The following is a 19,042-nucleotide window of genomic DNA, read 5'->3' as shown; positions in this document are numbered from 1 at the left end:
GCAAAGCAAACCGGAAACCGGCTCATTGCCGGGAGGGCACTTCTACGCTACGCCCGACAAACAAGAATGACTAAAATCTGCAGGCTAACATCCAGGATACGCGCCTATGATTTAGCCGGATCTACAAGTTTGCTCTAAATGATATGCAGTATAATACGCTAGTTGCCCTATATATGTGCTAATGTGCATAGATAGGGCACAAGTCAGCAGCTACATCCCTTATATTTATTTGTTTGGAGGCTAAAGTGGCCACATGGGAGGGCAGCTGTTTGCCTCGTCATATCAATCGCCCAAGACAGTATGCTGAATATAAGTTTGGGCTGTCGACCTATGCCCGGATTATACCCAACAAAAATTCATCTCTCCTTCTTGCAATGTATGCGATGGAGCTCCTCCAGCGGTTTGCCTATCTGATTCTGCTCCATGTCACCTTCGCAGCAGCATCTCCCTATACCAATGTCTCCCAACCCCTATCTGATCGAGACATCTCAATAAATGGAAACCAATACCACTCTCCGGCACAGCCAAATAACCCCGCCCGAGACCCAACGTGCAACCATTCGGACTATGAGAAAATTTACTGCCCTGCTCCATCGATCTGCTATCACCAGAGAGGCGGTGCACCGGCCTGCTGTCCACCAGACACAAATTGTGATCCACCATGGATGCGTGATACCCCTCCAGGACCATCACCGTCCCAGCCTGGTGCACCCGCCACGCAGCCGCCGTCATCGGCAGACCCAACGCCACGGTCGGACCAGGCGAATGGAAGCGGTAATTCAGGAGTAGGCGTTGGTGGTAGTTCGAGGGCAGAGAACAATAACTCGAATAACCTCAATGTGAACGTTAAGAACTTTGGGCCCAAAGTGTTCAGCAGGAATGCCGGGTTGGTTCTGTCTGTTTCATTGCTTGCGGTGGGGGCTTTGGTTATTTTGTGAATAAGGCAGATCTATATTGAATACGGGAAAACAGGCTGTGGCTAGACCTCCATCATTCTCTTTTTTGGATTTCTTGGAATCGCCTCACCCCTGCGCGCCTCCTCTTCGGCTCTATCAACTAAGACCGTCTGATCTGCTTCGTTCACTCTTGTTCCTTCCTTCTCTCCTTTTGCTTTCTTCTCATGTCCGGCCGTTGCAACCTTTAAAATGTCATCTTCCATTCCTTCAATGAGATTCCACTGAACTCCCGCTTCGTCAAGTTTCTTACACCCCTGGGATTGACCAACAAACGTCCCTGGCTCCTTGACACCGAAATACACACGATCGATACCACTCCCACCGACCTTCCCGTCTTCTTTCTGGCCTTTGGTCTCAATTATACGTTCCACGCATGGCTTGTTATCCGATAATCTCTTCCCGCATGGCTCCATGGTAACGTATAGTTCTATCTGCGCGTCACCACTCTCCTCTGCCCGCTTTTGTTCGAGAACGTCCCGAACTTGATCCTCAGGCACGCCGTAATGGGATGCAAATTTTGCAAGGCAGCACTGTTCTGCGTGGGTGTTTCCGCGAAGCTCTAATGTATACCCTGTCGAGAGGACCTTTTCTTTTAGCTCTGTATCATCGCCGGTGGGATAGCGGCGTAAGAGGAGGATGGCACCAACGCGGAAGTTAGTTGGTTTGGGAGGGGATTGGGATGCAAGTTCAAGGCATTGGGCGAGGTAATGTAGATGTGTCGATAGTGGGATTATATGAGATGAAGACATTGTTATATGCTATCAATAGTACCGCGTCTTTCTAAGTAGTTGTCTACCCTTTTTGCTCGATGGTGGGCTGCCTAAGGTGATATGACGTAATTTTGTATTACTAATGCATCATGTGACATATTTATAGATTATTGAGGTCCTGTGACCTTGGGTCTGCTTACTAAGCTATATATTTACTAATTAACGTAATCCACAGGCGAGCGAGCCACCCAAGTGAGCGAGCCACCAAATTCAAACGCGTACTCTTTTTAACTAATTAACAACTTCTATACGCGATAATGCCACCAATTCACAATAAAAATAATAAAAACTCTATAGAAATAGAGGGAAAGATCAAACTTATAATTTCTGCTTTAAAAAATAAGGAAATTACCTCTATTTGTGAAGCTACACGTCAATTTAGTGTACTAAGATCTATACTTACTTATTAAATGTCACAAGCTGACGGCGCTCCTTGATTACCTAAAGGTGATCAGAGGTTCACACCTGCCGTAAGACAGAAGGTATGAAGGTCTTTAGGGAAAGCTTAGGTTAGAAGTGAGTTATTATAGGAGACGGCTCGGTACTAGGGCGAGATAGAATATTATAGTAAGACTATCCCTTAGTTCCAAGTGTAGCTTTAGTTAGTGCCTAGGTCGGATAAAGGCTAAAGGTCCTTATAAGTAGTAAAGACAAAGTTAACCTGCGTTAATGGGCAAAGGGGTATTCAGTAAATATAGTATAAGATAACTAGAATAGTGCTTTGTATTAAGTAGTATAGTAAAACTATAGCTGGTTTAATCGCAAGTATAAGACTCTTGATCCTGAGGAAATGAGCATCTTTATATATATGATATATCTGGTCCCTTCCTCCTGATTCTTCTCAGGTCCCGTTATGGACCTGATGTCCTGGTCCCTTTGTGGACCTTTCATGTTTGGTCCCATAGGGACCCGTCCCTGGTCTTGGCATCTGGGACCTGTCCTTATGGTCACGTGATGTGTAGTTATTCCGTCCCGGAATCTTGTTGTCCAATGAGTGTATATCCTGGGGCTGCGCCGCAGGTGGTCTGTAACAATTCTTAAAGGCTAGAATACTTAGGAAGGATAGTATAATAGGCTTCTAAATAGCTAAAGACTTAATACTAGTCCTAATGGCTGGACAATAGATGAGATTAGGCTTAAATAGCTTACAAAGATATTTATTCTAGCTATAAATATATAAAAAAGAGGCAGTCATTCCTTACTTATTGTCACAAGCTGACGGCGCTCCTTGATTACCTAAAGGTGATCAGAGGTTCATATCTGCCGTAAGACAGAAGGTACAAAGGTCTTAGGGAAAGCTTAGGTTAGAAGTAAGTCGTTATAGGAGACGGCTTAGTACCGAGGCGAGATAGAATACTATAGTAAGACTATCCCTTAGTTCCAAGTGTGGCTTTAGTTAGTGCCTGGGTTAGATAAAGGCTAAAGGTCCTTATAAGTAGTGAAGACAAAGTTGACCTACGTTAATAGGCAAAGGGGTATTTAGTGAATATAGTATAAGATAACTAGAATGGTGCTTTGTATTAAGCAGTATAGTAAAACTGTAGCTAGTTTGATCGCGAGTATAAGACTCTTAATCTTAAGGTAATGAGCGTCTTTATATACATGGTATATACCTAGTGGCTCTCCTGGCTCTCCTAGCTCTCCGGGCGAGTCGGGCGAGCTGGGCGAGCTGGTGGCTCTCCTGGATAGCTGGCTCTCCATAGCGAGTCGAGCGAGCCGGCTAGTCGGTAATTCATTCTTTCGGTGATCCTTCTGGACCAATCGTTGCAGCCCATGAAGTTGCGAGGCTGTTGGTCTGTAACACTTATATTAGATGGTCATAGAAGCTATCTTACACCTGAATTCGACCAACTCTATATAGAGAATAATATTATTCCTCTCTATATGCCTCCTTATTTCTCACACCTCTTATAGCCTTTGGATATAAGCGTTTTTACTATCCTAAAGTAAGCGTACGGAGGTTTAGTTAAACAATAAATGCGACTTAGATTCAATACTATTAAGAAGCTTAATTTCTTAAATGCATACCCTATAGCAAGGGTAGAGGCTTTTTGTTACAGACCACCTGCGGCGCAGCCACAGGATATACACTCATTGGACAACAAGATTCTGGGATGGAATAACTACACATCACGTGACCATAAGGACAGGTCCCAGATGCCAAGACCAGGGACAGGTCCCTATGGGACCGAACATGAAAGGTCCACGAAGGGACCAGGACATCAGGTCCACAACAGGACCTGAGAAGAATCAGGAGGAAGGGACTGGATATACTATATATATAAAGACACTCATTTCCTTAGGATCAAGAGTCTTATACTCGCGATTAAACTAGCTATAGTTTTATTATACTACTTAATATAAAGCACCATTCTAGTTGTCTTATACTATATTCACCAAATACCCCTTTGCCTATTGACGCAGGTCAACTTTGTCTTCACTACTCATAAGGACCTTTAGCCTTTATCTGACCCAGGCACTGACTGAAGCCACACTTGGAACTAAGGGATAGTCTCACTATAGTATTCTATCTTACCTTGGTACTAAGCCATCTCCTATAATAACTCACTTCCAACCCAAGCTTTCTCTAAGACCTTCGTACCTTCTGTCTTACGGTAGGTGTGAACCTCTGATCACCTTTAGGTAATCAAGGAGCGCCGTCAGCTTGTGATATTGATTGCCTTGACTTCACGGTTATAAAGAGGTATAATCAATTTCGACTTGATAGAGCCCTAACTTCACAGTTACGAAGAGGCAAAAGTAATTTTGACTTACTAGAGCCACCATACTATTATAGACACTCCAACCTGAGTGACTTACAATTATATATCAAGAAGGACAAAACTAGGTACGTATCACTCTACCCCTGAGAGCATACTAACTACAGGAATATACCAAAGCAAGACGAGCCAATATGTCATTAGCAAGTAGACCAACCATCAACACCAACGCCTTGTTAGGGCAAATGCGACAGAAAATCATTGAGCTAGAAAAAAGAGTCAAAGAGCAACCTAATGATGAGCAGCTGGATGAAACTAATAAACAAGTAGAAGAATAATAAAGATTACTTAATGAATGCAAAGACATCATCGAACAGACTTTAGAACAAGTTAAAAGTCACAAAGACGCCATCGATGTACTCAGAGTCAGAACCAAAGATAAGAGAACTACTGTCAAGATCTATGAACCTGATATTTATAAAGGAGACTGCGCCAAACTGGAACACTTTCTAGGGGAATACGACATCTATCTGGCAACTAAACCAGGAGTCACTGATATAGAAAAAGTTATCTTCGCAGGATCCTATATGTGAGAGGCAGTGGCAACATGGTTCAAACTATATCTCGAGGACTAGACTAATACTAGAGGATGACCCATACTATATGTGGATGTACTCAACAGCTACACACAATTCAAACAAGTACTCAGATAATTCTTTAGAGACACTGACAGAAAGAGGACCCTATAACACAAACTATAGGGACTCAGATAAACCAGGGACGCAGCGCAGTACGCAGCGCAACTATAGTAGATCTATCAAGAACTAGGAATCCACGACGACGAGCAGAAAATGGCTATATTTGAATAAGGACTCAAACCAGAAACCCAATACGAAACCATCAAGATGGGACCATACAACAGTTTTGAATGAATGGTTGAAATGGCAGTACGCATCGACAATCAACTCTACAACCTACAAAACATACAACAAGGGAAAAACACTTTTTGGAAAGGAAACAGTTACAAAGGATCGAACAAACGCAATGATTACAGCACCACACCCATGGAATTGGATGCTACCAAAAAACGACCTTACAACACTGAGAAAAGCAAAAGATGCAGGGACAAGAAGCTATGTTTCTACTGTGAGAAACCCAGACATATCACAAAAGACTGTAGAAAGAAACAAGGGGATACTAAGAAGCACCTCAACGCTACTACTACGTCTAAGACTAGTAGCAACGAGAAGGAGTAAGGTAGAGGAGGCTACCAAGACTCACAGAACATCAGATAATACCTTAGGGCAACCAGCAAGAGACCTACTCTAATACAACAGAACGCAGTCGTAGGGTATGGATCAAGTTCTAACGGACTCACGGAGGAAGAATACTGAAGACTCCTGAGATGCTAAACTGACAGAATCACAACAGAACAGCATAATGATCTATTATAACAAGAATTATGAATACTAGAAAAACATAGACGAACCATCACGGAAAGATTGGAACTACCAACAGACGTCAAACATGACTTAACGACAGGGCCTAACCAAGGAATTGCGACACCAGAACAAACAGACTCAAAAGGAGAAACCGAATCAGAATACAAAGATACGCAGGAAACAAATAACTGGGAAAACGAAGCACCACAGATAACGTTCAAAGATAGTTATAAACAACTATGGGAACAAAGAGAGAAATGCGATAACCAGATACCTGACGAACACTGAACAGTGTGTAAAGAGAAAGGACTATGCTTCAGACACAACGAAGAAAAACAGACAGAAGTCAGAGACCCCAGGCACCCATGCCACGACAAATATAGGTGGGACTGCTACTACAAATACCACATCTTCAAAGAAACATGGAAATCAGGATGAAGATTTCACTACAAAAACTATATAAAATATCTATTGTGCAGAGACAGCAAGAACATCCACTGGAGGTATTGTATAGATAAGGAGTGTCTGGTACACATTGATAAATACTCAGGATAGATAGATGGAAAAAGTGTTAATATAACGGACCAAGAAAACATAACGCCACACGAACGACTGGAAATCTTATACTAGAAAATAGATAAACAAATCACTGTGTAGTATAGAGGATACACCACACAGTTTGAAGGAAAAGCGGCAACCAGATATTGGTTAAAGACAACACGACACTTATGAAAATAACTATAGCTCCAAGAGAGTTGAAAGGACTGAGCAACACAGATAATGGAGTACCTAGACGAGGACTCAATAGACGAACTTAGTTGGGAAGAACTGAATAAGGAAATTCAGGCTTTAACTAGTGCTGAAGGACTGTATGATGGAACTCATGATTAACAAACCAAGACGATAGGAAACGGACGATTTCAATAGTCTACAGGACTTAAAACAGGCAGAAGTCTAGCTGCGACAAGAGGAAAGAATCACTTAGCGATAGTAGTCTAATTGGTAGGGCTAAACGCGCGAGCACTGATCGATTTAGAAGCTACTAGAAACTTTATAGATCTAGAATTTGTAAAGTAGTCAGGGATTCATATCCAAGCAAAGAAGGAACCATACAAACTGGGAGGTCTTAACAAAGACTAGAAACAAATTATCAACAAAGAAGCCAGAGGTATGAAGGTACATGTCAAAGGACGGTACAAGGGAACAGAATGTTTCGACGTGACAAGCCTAGGGAGTTACAACATTGTCTTGGGACACCCTTAGTTAGCAAAACACAACCCGACTATTAACTGGAGAGACAGCACATTGTGACTAGATGGTGGAAACCGCCACTCTGATCAGAAGACTGATACCCTTGCGGCCACCCGCACTGAAAGAAGGGATCAAGGTTAGATACTGGGCAAGACGCCCTAGGTCGAAATGGGAACAATAGGAACTACAAATGATTGATTAACAAAGAAGTAGAAAATGGTTCACTAAATGGAGGAAGCTACTGAAATGGACAAACTACGACAACAGATACCAAAGGAGTATCACGACCTAATTGAGGTATTCAGAAAACGAGAACCATTAGAAAGCTTGCCGGAATATCAGGCATGGGATCATGAGATACCCCTAGTGGAAGGGAAGACGCCTGCATATAAACCCACATATAGATTAACTGAGACAGAACTCGAAGAACTACGGAAATACATTGACAGCAACTTGAAAAAAGGATATATACGACAATCAATATCACCAGCAGGATACCCAATCATCTTTGTACCAAAGAAAGATGGAAGCCTACGATTATGCGTGGATTACCAACAACTTAATGATATAATAATCAAGAACCGATACCCATTACCACTCATCGATGAGATACAAGACAGATTTAGAGGAGCAACATACTTCACGGCATTGGACATACGAGAAGCCTACTACCAAATACAAATGAAAGAAGGCGAGGAATGGAAGACAGTATTCAGGACACAATTCGGATTATACAAATTCTTGATTATGCCTTTTAGATTAACTAACGCACCAGCAACATTCCAGGCGCTTATCAACAACGTGCTACACGAATATTTGGATATATTTGTGGTAGTATACCTGGACAACGTCCTGATATTTACTAAAGGAACCCAAGGAGACCACACAGAAAAAGTCAGGCAAGTACTCAAGAGACTTAAAGAGTACGAGCTTTACCTCAAAGTATCAAAGTGTGAATTCTATAAACAATCAGTCAAGTTCCTAGGACATATTGTGTCAACAGAAGGAATCTAGATGGACCCAGATAAGATCAAAGCCATTATTGATTGGCCTACGCCGACAATAGTTAAGGAAGTACAACAGTTCCACGGACTAGCAAATTATTATCGATAATACATACACAAATTCTCAGTAACAGCGAAACCCCTGACGGACCTATTCAGAAAGGCAAAAGAGTTTATTTGGGGAACTAACGAAGAACAAGCATTCAAAGAACTTAAGGAAAAGTTTAGTTAAAGAGACATGCAAATACACTTCAACCCAAACAAAGAGAGTTATCTCAATATAGACGCATCAGACTGTGCAATCGGAGCATGGTTATAACAAAGAGACAACACAGGAAAACTAAGATTGGTTACATGCTACGCAAGAACCATAACCCCTGCAGAACAGAATTATAATATCCATAATAAAGAATTACTAGCAATTGTTGCAGCATTTAAGAGATGGAAGCAAGAGCTCCAAGGAGCAAGGCACCTAACCACAGTTATCAGTGACCACCAGAATCTGACATACTTTATGACGACCAAGGAACTCACTTGTTAATAGTCAAGATGGTACACTGAGGTACTAGCCTACTACAACTTTAAAATACAATATTGCAAAGGAATAGAGAACGCCTTCGCGGACGCGTTGAGCAGAAGACCAGATTTGATAATAAAGAAAAGAGAATCTAGAGCAATATTGCATCTAGATCCAGATACCAAGGGTATGATCTTAGATCAGCAAGCATTGAGAGCTACTCGAACAGTCATAACCGAGGAAGATACTCTGATGAACAAAATACGAAAAGCAATAACAAAAGATCCCTTATTTGGATAAATCAAGGACAACAATGAAAAATACAAAAAGGAAAACGGAATACTTCTATATCAAGGATTGATATATATACTCAGAGAAGTATGACCATGAATACTAAGAGACAACCATAACGCAAAGGTTGCAGGATATTTCGGAATTAAGAAAACCATGGACCAAATTACGCAAAACTACTATTGGCCAGGAATGTGGAGAGAGATCAGATGATACATCCAGGAGTGTGAAGTTTGCCAATGAAATAAATCAGAATGACACGCGCCATATGGACTTCTATAGCCTATACTATATAGAGAAATACTATGGAAATTAATAGCAATGGACTTTATAGTTAAGCTACTGAAATTAACAGAGCCATAAATGGGTATTCAATACAATTCGATACTCACAGTCACGGACAAACTGATGAAGTATACTTATTTCATACTATTTATTGAAAAGACCACATCATCGGAGACAGTATATATCCTATTATAACATGTCTTCACAGATAAAGGATTACTGGACAAAATTATATCAGATAGAGACATAAGATTCATATATAAATTCTGGATAACACTTACTGAAAGAATGGGGATTAAATAGAAAGCCTCGACGGCATATCACCTATAGATAGACAAACAAAGCGAAAGGATGAACCAAATAGTGGAACAGTACCTGAGATGTTATATTAACTACAAATAGGATAACTGGGTTTCACTACTACCAATGGTATAGCTCGCCTATAATAGAGTGAAGAACGCCTCGATAGGCATGACACCTTTCTTTGCAAATTATGAAAGAGAAATAGAAATAATAAAAACACTAAGAGAAGGCAAAACACACGCCTTAGAAGCAGAGGTTTTAGTAGAACAAATGCGCGAACTCCATAGACACCTATAGTTGAATCTCAAATTCTTGAACTACAGAATGAAACACTACTACGACCAATAGCACGTGGAAGCGCCAGACTTTAAGAAGGGGGAAAAAGTATTTCTACTCTAATGAAATATTAAAACACTGAGACCAAGCGACAAACTGGACCACAAGAAACTAGGACCATTCAAGATTTTGGAAAAGATTGGACGACTTAATTACAAACTCCAACTCCCAGACCACATGCAAATATACCCAACGTTCCACGTCTCATTATTTAAAAAAGCACCCCAAAACACCAAACCATACAAACCAGAGATACAACCAGAAAATCAAGAAAAAGAATATAAAGTTGAAAAGATCCTAGACAAGAAAGTGATTAGTGGAAGAACTCACTACTTAGTCAAATAGAAAGGATATGACTTTTTGGAAAATACTTACAAGCTAGTATGATATCTTAAGAACTCGCCAGGACTAGTCAAAGACTTTTACCAAAAGGTTTAGAAGTAGGAGAAGACGCTTCGAGAAGTTGATCAATAGAAATGCCACTAGAGGATGGAGGACCGATGAGGAGTTCATTAGTAGTATTAAAAGAAGCGGCTTTATCAGACAACTCGACCTAACGCTGACGGAGCTCAAGATTATGAGCCATTGTAACTAAAAGCTTGTCTTGAGCCTTAGTGAGCTTTTCCTGGGCCCGACGGACCATTTGGATGTTGCCAGCGATATTCATGTTGGAATTGCTAAGACGGTAAGGAAGCCAGGCCAATTCTTTAGCTCAAGGAGAGTCATCCACAAGACGGCTGACGCAAGGACAATCCTTATGAACACAAGAGGAACAACGTTTGCTGCGGGAATCCATTATAACATAAGGCTGAAGAGACCAAAAATAGTTATCACAACAAGAACGCGATAAGGAACCGGAATAATTAATGGCTGCCGCCAGAATCATATACTTAGTAGCCTGGTTGCGGGGAAGATGGGAAGATTTCTTTATAAGGGAACGGGGAGCTATAATAAAGGAAGAAAGGAGACTTACCTAATAAAAAGGAGGGAGATATATTTGCTACTTATATACTCGTTAAGACGACTCAATGAGAAAGGAGGGGATGATGTTATAGACCACCTGCGGCGCAGCCATAGGATATACACTCATTGGACAACAAGATTCCAGGACGGAATAACTACACATCACGTGACCATAAGGACAGGTCCCAGATGCCAAGACCAGGGACAGGTCCCTATGGGACCAAACATAAAAGGTCCATGAAGGGACCGGGACATCAGGTCTATAACAGGACCTGAGAAGAATCAGGAGGAAGGGACCAAATATACCATATATATAAAGACGCTTATTTCCTCAGGATCAAGAGTCTTATACTTATAATCAAACTAGCTACAGTTTTACTATACTGCTTAATACAAAGCACCATTCTAGTTGTCTTATACTATATTTACCAAATACCTCTTTGCCTATTGACGCAGGTTAACTTTGTCTTCACTGCTTATAAGGACCTTTAGCCTTTATCCGACCCAGGCACTGACTGAAGCCACACTTAGAACTAAGGGATAGTCTTGCTATAGTATTCTATCTCGCCCTGGTACCAAGCCGTCTCCTATAATAACTTACTTCCAACCTAAGCTTTCTCTAAGACCTTCGTACCTTGTTACAGACCACCTGCGGCGCAGCCCCAGGATATACACTCATTGGACGGGAGGATCACGGGCCAGACCTTGAGGGCACCAGTCACGTGACCAATAGCGATAGGACCGATAGGACGGGCTTGGCAGCTTCCTATCGATACTATCACAACAACCGATAGGAGTGATAGGAACCCCTTGGCGGAGGACTATCGCACCTATCACTAGATATATACCATGTATATAAAGACGCTCATTACCTTAGGATCAAGAGTCTTATACTCGCGATCAAACCAGCTACAGTTTTACCATACTGCTCAATACAAAGCACCATTCCAGTTGTCTTATACTATATTCACCGAATACCCCTTTGCCCATTGACGCAGGTCAACTTTGTCTTCACTGCTCACAAGGACCTTCAGCCTTCATCCGACCAAGGCACTGACTGAAGCCACACTTGGAACTGAGGGATAGTCTCGCTATAGTATTCTATCTCGCCCCGGTACCGAGCCGTCTCCTACAACGACTCACCTCCAACCCAAGCTTTCCCTAAGACCTTCGTACCTTCTGTCTTACGGCAGGTGTGAACCTCTGATCACCTTTAGGTAATCAAGGAGCGCCGTCAGCTTGTGACATACCTTCTGTCTTACAGCAGGTGTGAACCTCTGATCACCTTTAGGTAATCAAGGAGCGCCGTCAGCTTGTGACACTTTTAAGCCTAAGAATATTTAAAATAGCTTTACTATAACTGGGATTAGTCCATTTGATCTAGATATAGTGGTCTAAAAGCTTAATATTCAACTTCGTATATCTACCCCCCTAGGAAGCCGATTAAGCAACTCTCAGTTATCTTGGGGTCTATAAATACCTAGTAACCCTTACTAGTTATACAGACAAGTAAATAAGGTTAAGAACCTTTTCAGACAAGACCATACAGAACCCTCTAAGCAATTTAGGGAAGGCTTTGATCAAATTATTAAGGCCTATGAGTACGGGATGGTTACTACAACAATAATAAAGAAGCAATATCAAGATATATTTACTATAAACAAAAAGGAGAAGCAAAAACATACAAGATCTAGCCACAGAATTTAACAACTAGGGGGTCTTACAAGAGAAGAAGCTCAAAGCCTTGTTACTCCCCCTGATTTACCTACTGAACGTACAATCGACTAGCCTACAGAAACCAAACCACCAGTCTTATAACCACAATTATGAGCTTAACCACGATATAGTAATTATAATATTCTTAGATATAGAAGAACAAGATGTCCTAATCCTAGTATTATTTAATTTTTAATTTAATAATTTTTTTTTAGAATTAAGAATTATATTAAGAACTTACTAATCTATATATAATAAAAATTGTGGCTCGCTCGCTTGGGTGGCTCGCTCGCCTGTGGATTACGTTAGGTAATTTACCGCTTATTAAGTTGATTACTCATTAAGTTACATATTAATACTAAAATTACAGATATTATCCAATAAGAGAGATATATTTCGTAAAGGATAGTATGGGTTGGTATTCAGAAATACCGAACTATATCAAGAGGTTTAAAAGTATTATTTCACGCGTTCTTCAATCAGAATTGTTATTTCTTCCCTTTACTTCGTACTTATGAATGGGTGGCGGCTAGTGAGTATTTATTTCAGGCCTGATTATGACTGGCTAACACGATTGCTTCTCAGAGGTAATAGGGAGTAAGGAAGAAACAAACGGTGTCTACTGGCAAGAGAGCATGAAGGAGAAAGAAATGCAAATACATCGAATTCTGCAGCTCCCTCCCTCAAGCACAATAACTGGCTAAACGCTTGTCACCATTTCGACCTTGAAATTATCTACCTGCTTAAAGTAATATCCACGCTGATTGGCCACAATCCTCCTCGTTGAACCCTCCAGCTCGACGTTAAAGTTACAGTTGAAATGTGTGTGCCCAAAGGCCCATAGGCATACATTTGGGCTCTTCCAGCATTCTTCATCGCTCAAATCAGTTGCAAATGCAGTACTGAGGGCACTGCCTATATGCATAGGATCGGCGGCCCTGGCATCTCCCATTATAGGACTATGATGCGTGAATATCACAATCTTCCTTCTTGGCTCTAACTTTGAGATAGAAGTAACCTGCTCGTTCAGCCATGCCAAATCCCTAACATGAGCATTATTATGCTCCAACACGGACCAATTATCGATGTGGTAGAAATCGTTTAGTCCCATTATCACTGTTGCCATATGCTGGATAGGGACGTATGAGTGTAGCGTGCATCCCAAGACGGTTATATCAGCGGACACATCGTACCTAGTGCGATCTAGGAAGATGAATGTCCCGAACCCCTTGCTGTTACGCTGGCTGATTTGGTTTGAGAAGTTGGTGACCTGTTCCCTACTCTCCGCCCAGGTGGAATGATATGGCTCGTGGTTGCCCAAAAGAAAGAATACCGTTTGAAATCGCAAGAGCTGAGCTTCGATAAACGGAAAGAATGCTTTATCACGCACATTGCCTATATCGCCTAGTAGCGCGAGGTGGGGGGCTTTTGGAGGGATTTCAAAGCTGTCGTAGCCTGAGGGGGTTTCCAGGTGCAGGTCAGAGATGATTTGGATGTCCATAGTGAAGATTTTGCCAGGTATATACTCCTAGAGAATTCCAATATTCTTTAGGAGAGGATATAAGCGACCAACCCCCAAAAAGCTAGACTTAACTGCGCCAGCTACTACCTTTCGCCAGTGGCCTGGCAGCGCTTCTTATGCACTGAAGCTTTGCGCTTCTAGGCATTGGTGCTTACTCATGCATAGCGTGCCAGAGTCAACCTCACTGTTGACAATCTAGAATGACACGCATAAACTGTGAGGAGCAAGTTCCCCGTAAAGCGTTAGGGATGTTGTGATAGTTGAAAAGATCAAAGTCTCTCGTGGCCAGTTCTTCGGTTATAGAGAACTCACCCAGTGTGGTAAGCCATGTGTCCGGTCAGACTGTCGCGATTTGTGATGTATTGAAGATGAAAGCTGGAGAGCATAATTGGCGGGTATAAGCGCAGTCTTTGATGAGTAATAAACGCGGGCCTCGGCTACCGGAGAATAATAGATCCGTGATATGCGCTCGAAAGTTGAATATTGAGGCTCTCCAGCATCATATTTACTACTTTCTACGCAGCAGTTATCTGGGTCATTGAATTGGCTGTTTCTTCTGATAGTAATAACGACAGCCTAATAGACGGAGTATTACCAGAAGGAAAAGATATATACCAAAGTGACCAAAATGGCCCCCGCACCACCAAGCTCCACGCTTCAAGTCTCCAACTTTTCGCCCGCAGAATTATCCTATCTTCACACATCCCTCGCATACCCCAAAAACCCAATTCGGCCCGATGGCCGCTCAGCAACACAATTCCGACCCTTAACTGCAGAAACAAATATTGTCCCAAACGCTAATGGCAGCGCGCGCATCGGATTCGCTGATGGAACACAAGCGATCGTTGGTGTGAAGGCGGAGGTGGAAAAGACCGTGTTTGTTAGCACGTTAGAGCAGAGTGTTTCGCAGGAAAATGAAGCCGAAGATCAAGATGAGAATGCAAAAAACACGAAAATAAAAATTCCAGGGTCAGGGTCATGGGTTGAGATGTCTATTGAGATTCCGGGACTGAGAGACGATGACCCGCTTCCTGTGTTTTTGGCAGAGATGATGAGGGAGGGGCTTATACAGTCAGGGTCGGGGATGACAGTTGAATCGGGTGGTTTGAAGGAGAGACTGGTCATTAACCAGGGCTGGCATTGGAGAATATACGTCGACGTGAGTAGTTTGCCAATATACATCTGCGAAACCCAGGTTCTAACGTTCGCATAGATATTACTTCTCTCCCCACCACTATCATACCCTCTACCGCTATTATCTCTAACAACACATCTTGCGCTACTCTCCACCAAGCTTCCGCGACTTATATCCAAGGATGAAGAGGACCCAATGTTTGACGATGACTGGGACGCAGCTGAGTATCTATATCCGCGCAGGGCGTCAAAGGGCTCGATATCACAGCACATCTTCCGCCCTCCGATATCACTTCTTGTCATCTCCGTGGGACAAAACATCATTTTCGACCCAAGTAGGGAGGAAATCGCGGTTGCAGACGCAGTATTCTGTGTCTCTGTTGCGCGTGACGAGAACAAGCAGACATTCTCACCTGGCGGGTTGAAGTTATTGGCTATTAGAACTATTGATCCGCCTGCACGCATGACACATCCTGGTGTACCGGACGCAATTAACGCTGCTACCATTGGCCTTACCAGTGCCGATAATAGTACCGTGACTACTGGTGGTATAGAGGGGGCTGGGGTTTGGACTCCTCGTCGCGGTGGGCTGAAGAGGGACGTTGTTTCGAGAATTGTGAAGTCGGTTCTCCAGCCCGGCGGTGTGGGTGACGAGGTTATGGAGGGATTAGAAATGGTGGAAGTGGATTGAACGGGAGAAATCAATCGTGACCAACTAATTCAACATGAGATGATGATGGCTCAGAATGGCACATCACCAACCTGGTGATTATAACAATCCCTGTGCACGAAAGTGCACAGTTTGGATGGTACCTGACAGACACAGCTGCCTGAAAACGGCCGGTGGAAAGCTCTATCATAAGATACAGCTATGAATCTGCCAATCACACATTTCAAGCGCCAGATATAGAGTCAGGAGTGGATATATTACATCTTGCCAAAAGAATCAACAGAATTAAATCCGCTAAAATGCCCATCGTAATATAGTATACAACAGAGAGGTCCAGCGCTCCTCCCCAATCTAGTGATCTAAAGAAATACCTTTGATTCCTCACCATATGCCCAGCCATCTCTTGGGTTTCTTCATCGACATCGTCCCCTCTTCATTCACGCGAGCCACAGCATCGGTGCCTTCTACCCCCTCGACACCCTCCACACTCACAGCACCTTCAGCGGCCTCAGCGTTATCAGGCTTCTGCCGATCATCCTCCTCCAGCCCATGCGCAATCCTATATTCTTTGCGCTTATCAATGTCATCGACAATCCGCTTTCGCTTCTCCTTTGCTACAACCGTGGTGTGTTCAGCATGCATTTTCATTACGGTAAAGAATTGCGATACCGTGTTTATCGGGCTCGAGAACAGCTGGGACCAGCCTGGCAATAGATGCGCGTAGGGTGATGTTTTCTTGAAGTTCGTCGACCACGTAAAAAAGGCAAGAGAAAAGAGGACGCTCTTTTGTATCTAATTAGCATTGGGAACGTTTAAGAGAGCTGCGGGTGGAATGTACCATGGATATCCAGACGTGAATGCCCTTGTTAGTCAGGAATTTGAACAGGACTGTCCCCTCTGGCGGAAACATGTTGGGATATCTCTTCGTCTGGCGATCTGCGATTTCCTTCGGCGTGGGAGCCGGACCAGGGTAGTTCCTCGGCTGCTTGTTGGGGTTCACCACTCGACGGGCGGCGTGGGATGGAGGCCGGAACTTGTCTGGCTTCTCAAGCACGCGAGCTTTTGGCGGGCCGGCGCCACAAGAGGCGGACGAGGAGAAGTTGAGGCGGTGGAACATCGAGGGTTGGATGCCATTTCGTCGCGGAGCTGCGGCTGTGTTGATGTGGAGGTTCTGGAGGGATGATTTGGAGAGGCCTCCTCGTGGAAGGAGGAAGCGCGGAATAGCGGATGGAGGAGCCATTGCATCAGCTCCCTTGTCAAAGCCCCTTCTGCGGTCTTCGATTCGGGATTAACGATCTTATGCTGGCCGTCTGTATAACAAGATCTCACGATGAGATTTTGATTTCCATATCACGTGATGTAGAAGTTGGCCTCTCTCGATGCTCATTGGCTAAATAATTTGATATCTCAACCGTCTTATAACCATCTAACAAGTCTATAATCTATTACCGTAGTCAATACTGTGCTGGAAGTTGTAAATTATACCTAACTATGCTTATGAAATTCGTCTGCCTTAACAGCTTTGCAGTCCCAGTCAAGGCTAGATCCTATCTTCCCTCTTCTTTCTCTTCTTTGCTTAACCTTCTCCCTCTGACCATCCCCTCAACTATCTTTCTATCTTCCCATCTCTCTACCTCCCCATCTATTCTTTATCATCTCCTATCTCTACTTAACTACTATCTTCTGTCTTCTGTCGACCTCGATGTATATATGTCACGTGCTCGGGGAAATCTCGGCACTCGAACTTCCGGTTCTTCCCGGAGTCTGCCAAGCCTCTGACTAAGCTTCTTCTCTGATTGGCCAGAAGCTCCCATCAGCCAATCAGCGTGATTACAAAGCCGTCTTCTCCGTCATCAGTAAAACACGTGTTTTGCGCAAGGGAAAAAGAAGGATAAATTTTTCTCGCCTTTTGATCCTGAACTCCAGCTCTTTCTGACATCTCATCCATCAACTCCATCAATTGAATATACCACCGCCTTATACCCTTCCTCGATCACCTTTTGGACTATCCCGACCCTTCGCTTCCTTCCTAGACACATACACAGACACAATGGCCAAGGGTGCTGCTTCTTATTCTCCCGGTAAGTGTTTTGGTCGGTGTTGTTATTCCAGCAATAGGGCAGCGAGAGCTCGATACAGCTTAGAGAACGGCGGAAAAGGCAGCGGATGTGGATGGAGATAGCATGGGATTGTGGCTCTAGTGATCGCTTCACTCTGTCAGGTCGCTGCTGCTTTGGTTGGTGCCAGACAGTGAAAACTGAGAGTTGGTTCATGGTCATGATGGTCCCATGGTAGACCTCCTGTCCTGTCCTGCCTGTCACCTGGCTACATGAGATAATGACATCAGGCCACCATCATCATCGTCTGTCTGCTCTTGTCAGCCTTTCTACAGCTATATTCTTTTTCTCGCTGCTCTGCTGCACACTTATCTGCAATCTGTCCACTCGTGAAACGCCAACATGTCTGCAACTTGTGGCATCTGGGGCCTATCTGTCATTGATGGCCTGGTGGAAGACGAGAAACGCAGAGAGCTAGAAAAACAGAAAGAGTTAGAGAAAGAGAAGGCTAATAAATCATTCCAACCTTCAGGTGACGCCGCCAAGGGTGCCGGTCTTTTCAAGGTCAGTAGATCCTATCATCTATATACAAAGCTGAACCAAGCTAACATGTTTCTCCAGACTCGCTGTGCTTCCTGCCACACCCTCGAGAAGGGTGGTGCCAACAAGGTCGGCCCTAACCTCTTCGGCCTCTTCGGCCGCAAGTCCGGCCAGGTCGAGGGTTTCTCCTACACCGATGCCAACAAGGACAAGGGTGTCACCTGGGACCACGACTCTCTCGTACGTAACCACGTCATTCTCCTGGGAATACCGAACAGCTGAAGACTAACATTTATATAGTTTGAGTACCTCGAGAACCCAAAGAAGTACATTCCCGGCACCAAGATGGCGTTCGGTGGTCTCAAGAAGGCCAAGGACCGCAACGACCTGATCACGTATGTTCACCTCACTTCCATTATGCGTATAGCAATCTCTAACACTCCCACAGCTACCTCGAGGAGAACACCAAATAAATTACCAACCTGACCACTATCCGACCATCATCACCAACACCCACTCTCTCTCCCACCTACCCACCATCTGTACCATCTAACACACCGTCTCC

The 19,042-nt window shown here is 43.4% G+C and overlaps 6 protein-coding genes across 6 annotated transcripts; 3 read left to right on the top strand and 3 right to left on the bottom strand.

The window, feature by feature from the left end:
* Positions 1-374: 374 nt before the first annotated feature.
* Positions 375-938, top strand: GIQ15_05879 (uncharacterized protein; the record flags this gene model as incomplete). The annotated part of the gene is made up of 1 exon (XM_033553296.1): positions 375-938. One exon carries the CDS (start codon positions 375-377, stop codon positions 936-938), a length of 564 nt encoding a protein of 187 aa, XP_033404440.1.
* A 41-nt stretch (positions 939-979) lies between these two features.
* Positions 980-1,705, bottom strand: GIQ15_05878 (uncharacterized protein; the record flags this gene model as incomplete). The annotated part of the gene is made up of 1 exon (XM_033553295.1): positions 980-1,705. The coding sequence occupies one exon, from the start codon at positions 1,703-1,705 to the stop codon at positions 980-982; it is 726 nt and encodes a 241-aa protein (XP_033404439.1).
* Positions 1,706-13,254: 11,549 nt separating this feature from the next.
* GIQ15_05877 (ser/Thr protein phosphatase) lies at positions 13,255-14,055 on the bottom strand (the record flags this gene model as incomplete). Its single annotated transcript, XM_033553294.1, has 1 exon — positions 13,255-14,055. The coding sequence occupies one exon, from the start codon at positions 14,053-14,055 to the stop codon at positions 13,255-13,257; it is 801 nt and encodes a 266-aa protein (XP_033404438.1).
* Positions 14,056-14,704: 649 nt separating this feature from the next.
* Positions 14,705-15,901, top strand: GIQ15_05876 (uncharacterized protein; the record flags this gene model as incomplete). Its single annotated transcript, XM_033553293.1, has 2 exons — positions 14,705-15,235; positions 15,290-15,901. 2 exons carry the CDS (start codon positions 14,705-14,707, stop codon positions 15,899-15,901), a joined length of 1,143 nt encoding a protein of 380 aa, XP_033404437.1.
* A 360-nt stretch (positions 15,902-16,261) lies between these two features.
* On the bottom strand, positions 16,262-17,120 carry GIQ15_05875 (uncharacterized protein; the record flags this gene model as incomplete). Its single annotated transcript, XM_033553292.1, has 2 exons — positions 16,262-16,663; positions 16,719-17,120. 2 exons carry the CDS (start codon positions 17,118-17,120, stop codon positions 16,262-16,264), a joined length of 804 nt encoding a protein of 267 aa, XP_033404436.1.
* A 1,219-nt stretch (positions 17,121-18,339) lies between these two features.
* Positions 18,340-18,950, top strand: GIQ15_05874 (cytochrome c; the record flags this gene model as incomplete). Its single annotated transcript, XM_033553291.1, has 4 exons — positions 18,340-18,501; positions 18,559-18,717; positions 18,778-18,872; positions 18,926-18,950. The coding sequence occupies 4 exons, from the start codon at positions 18,340-18,342 to the stop codon at positions 18,948-18,950; spliced, it is 441 nt and encodes a 146-aa protein (XP_033404435.1).
* Between the last annotated feature and the right edge of the window lie 92 nt (positions 18,951-19,042).

Source organism: Arthroderma uncinatum, assembly GCF_011692745.1.
Source record: "Arthroderma uncinatum strain CBS 119779 chromosome Unknown scaffold4, whole genome shotgun sequence".
In the NCBI taxonomy this organism is placed as follows: domain Eukaryota; kingdom Fungi; phylum Ascomycota; class Eurotiomycetes; order Onygenales; family Arthrodermataceae; genus Arthroderma; species Arthroderma uncinatum.
Note: the sequence above shows the minus strand (reverse complement) of the source record. Positions and strands in the feature narration are given on the sequence as shown.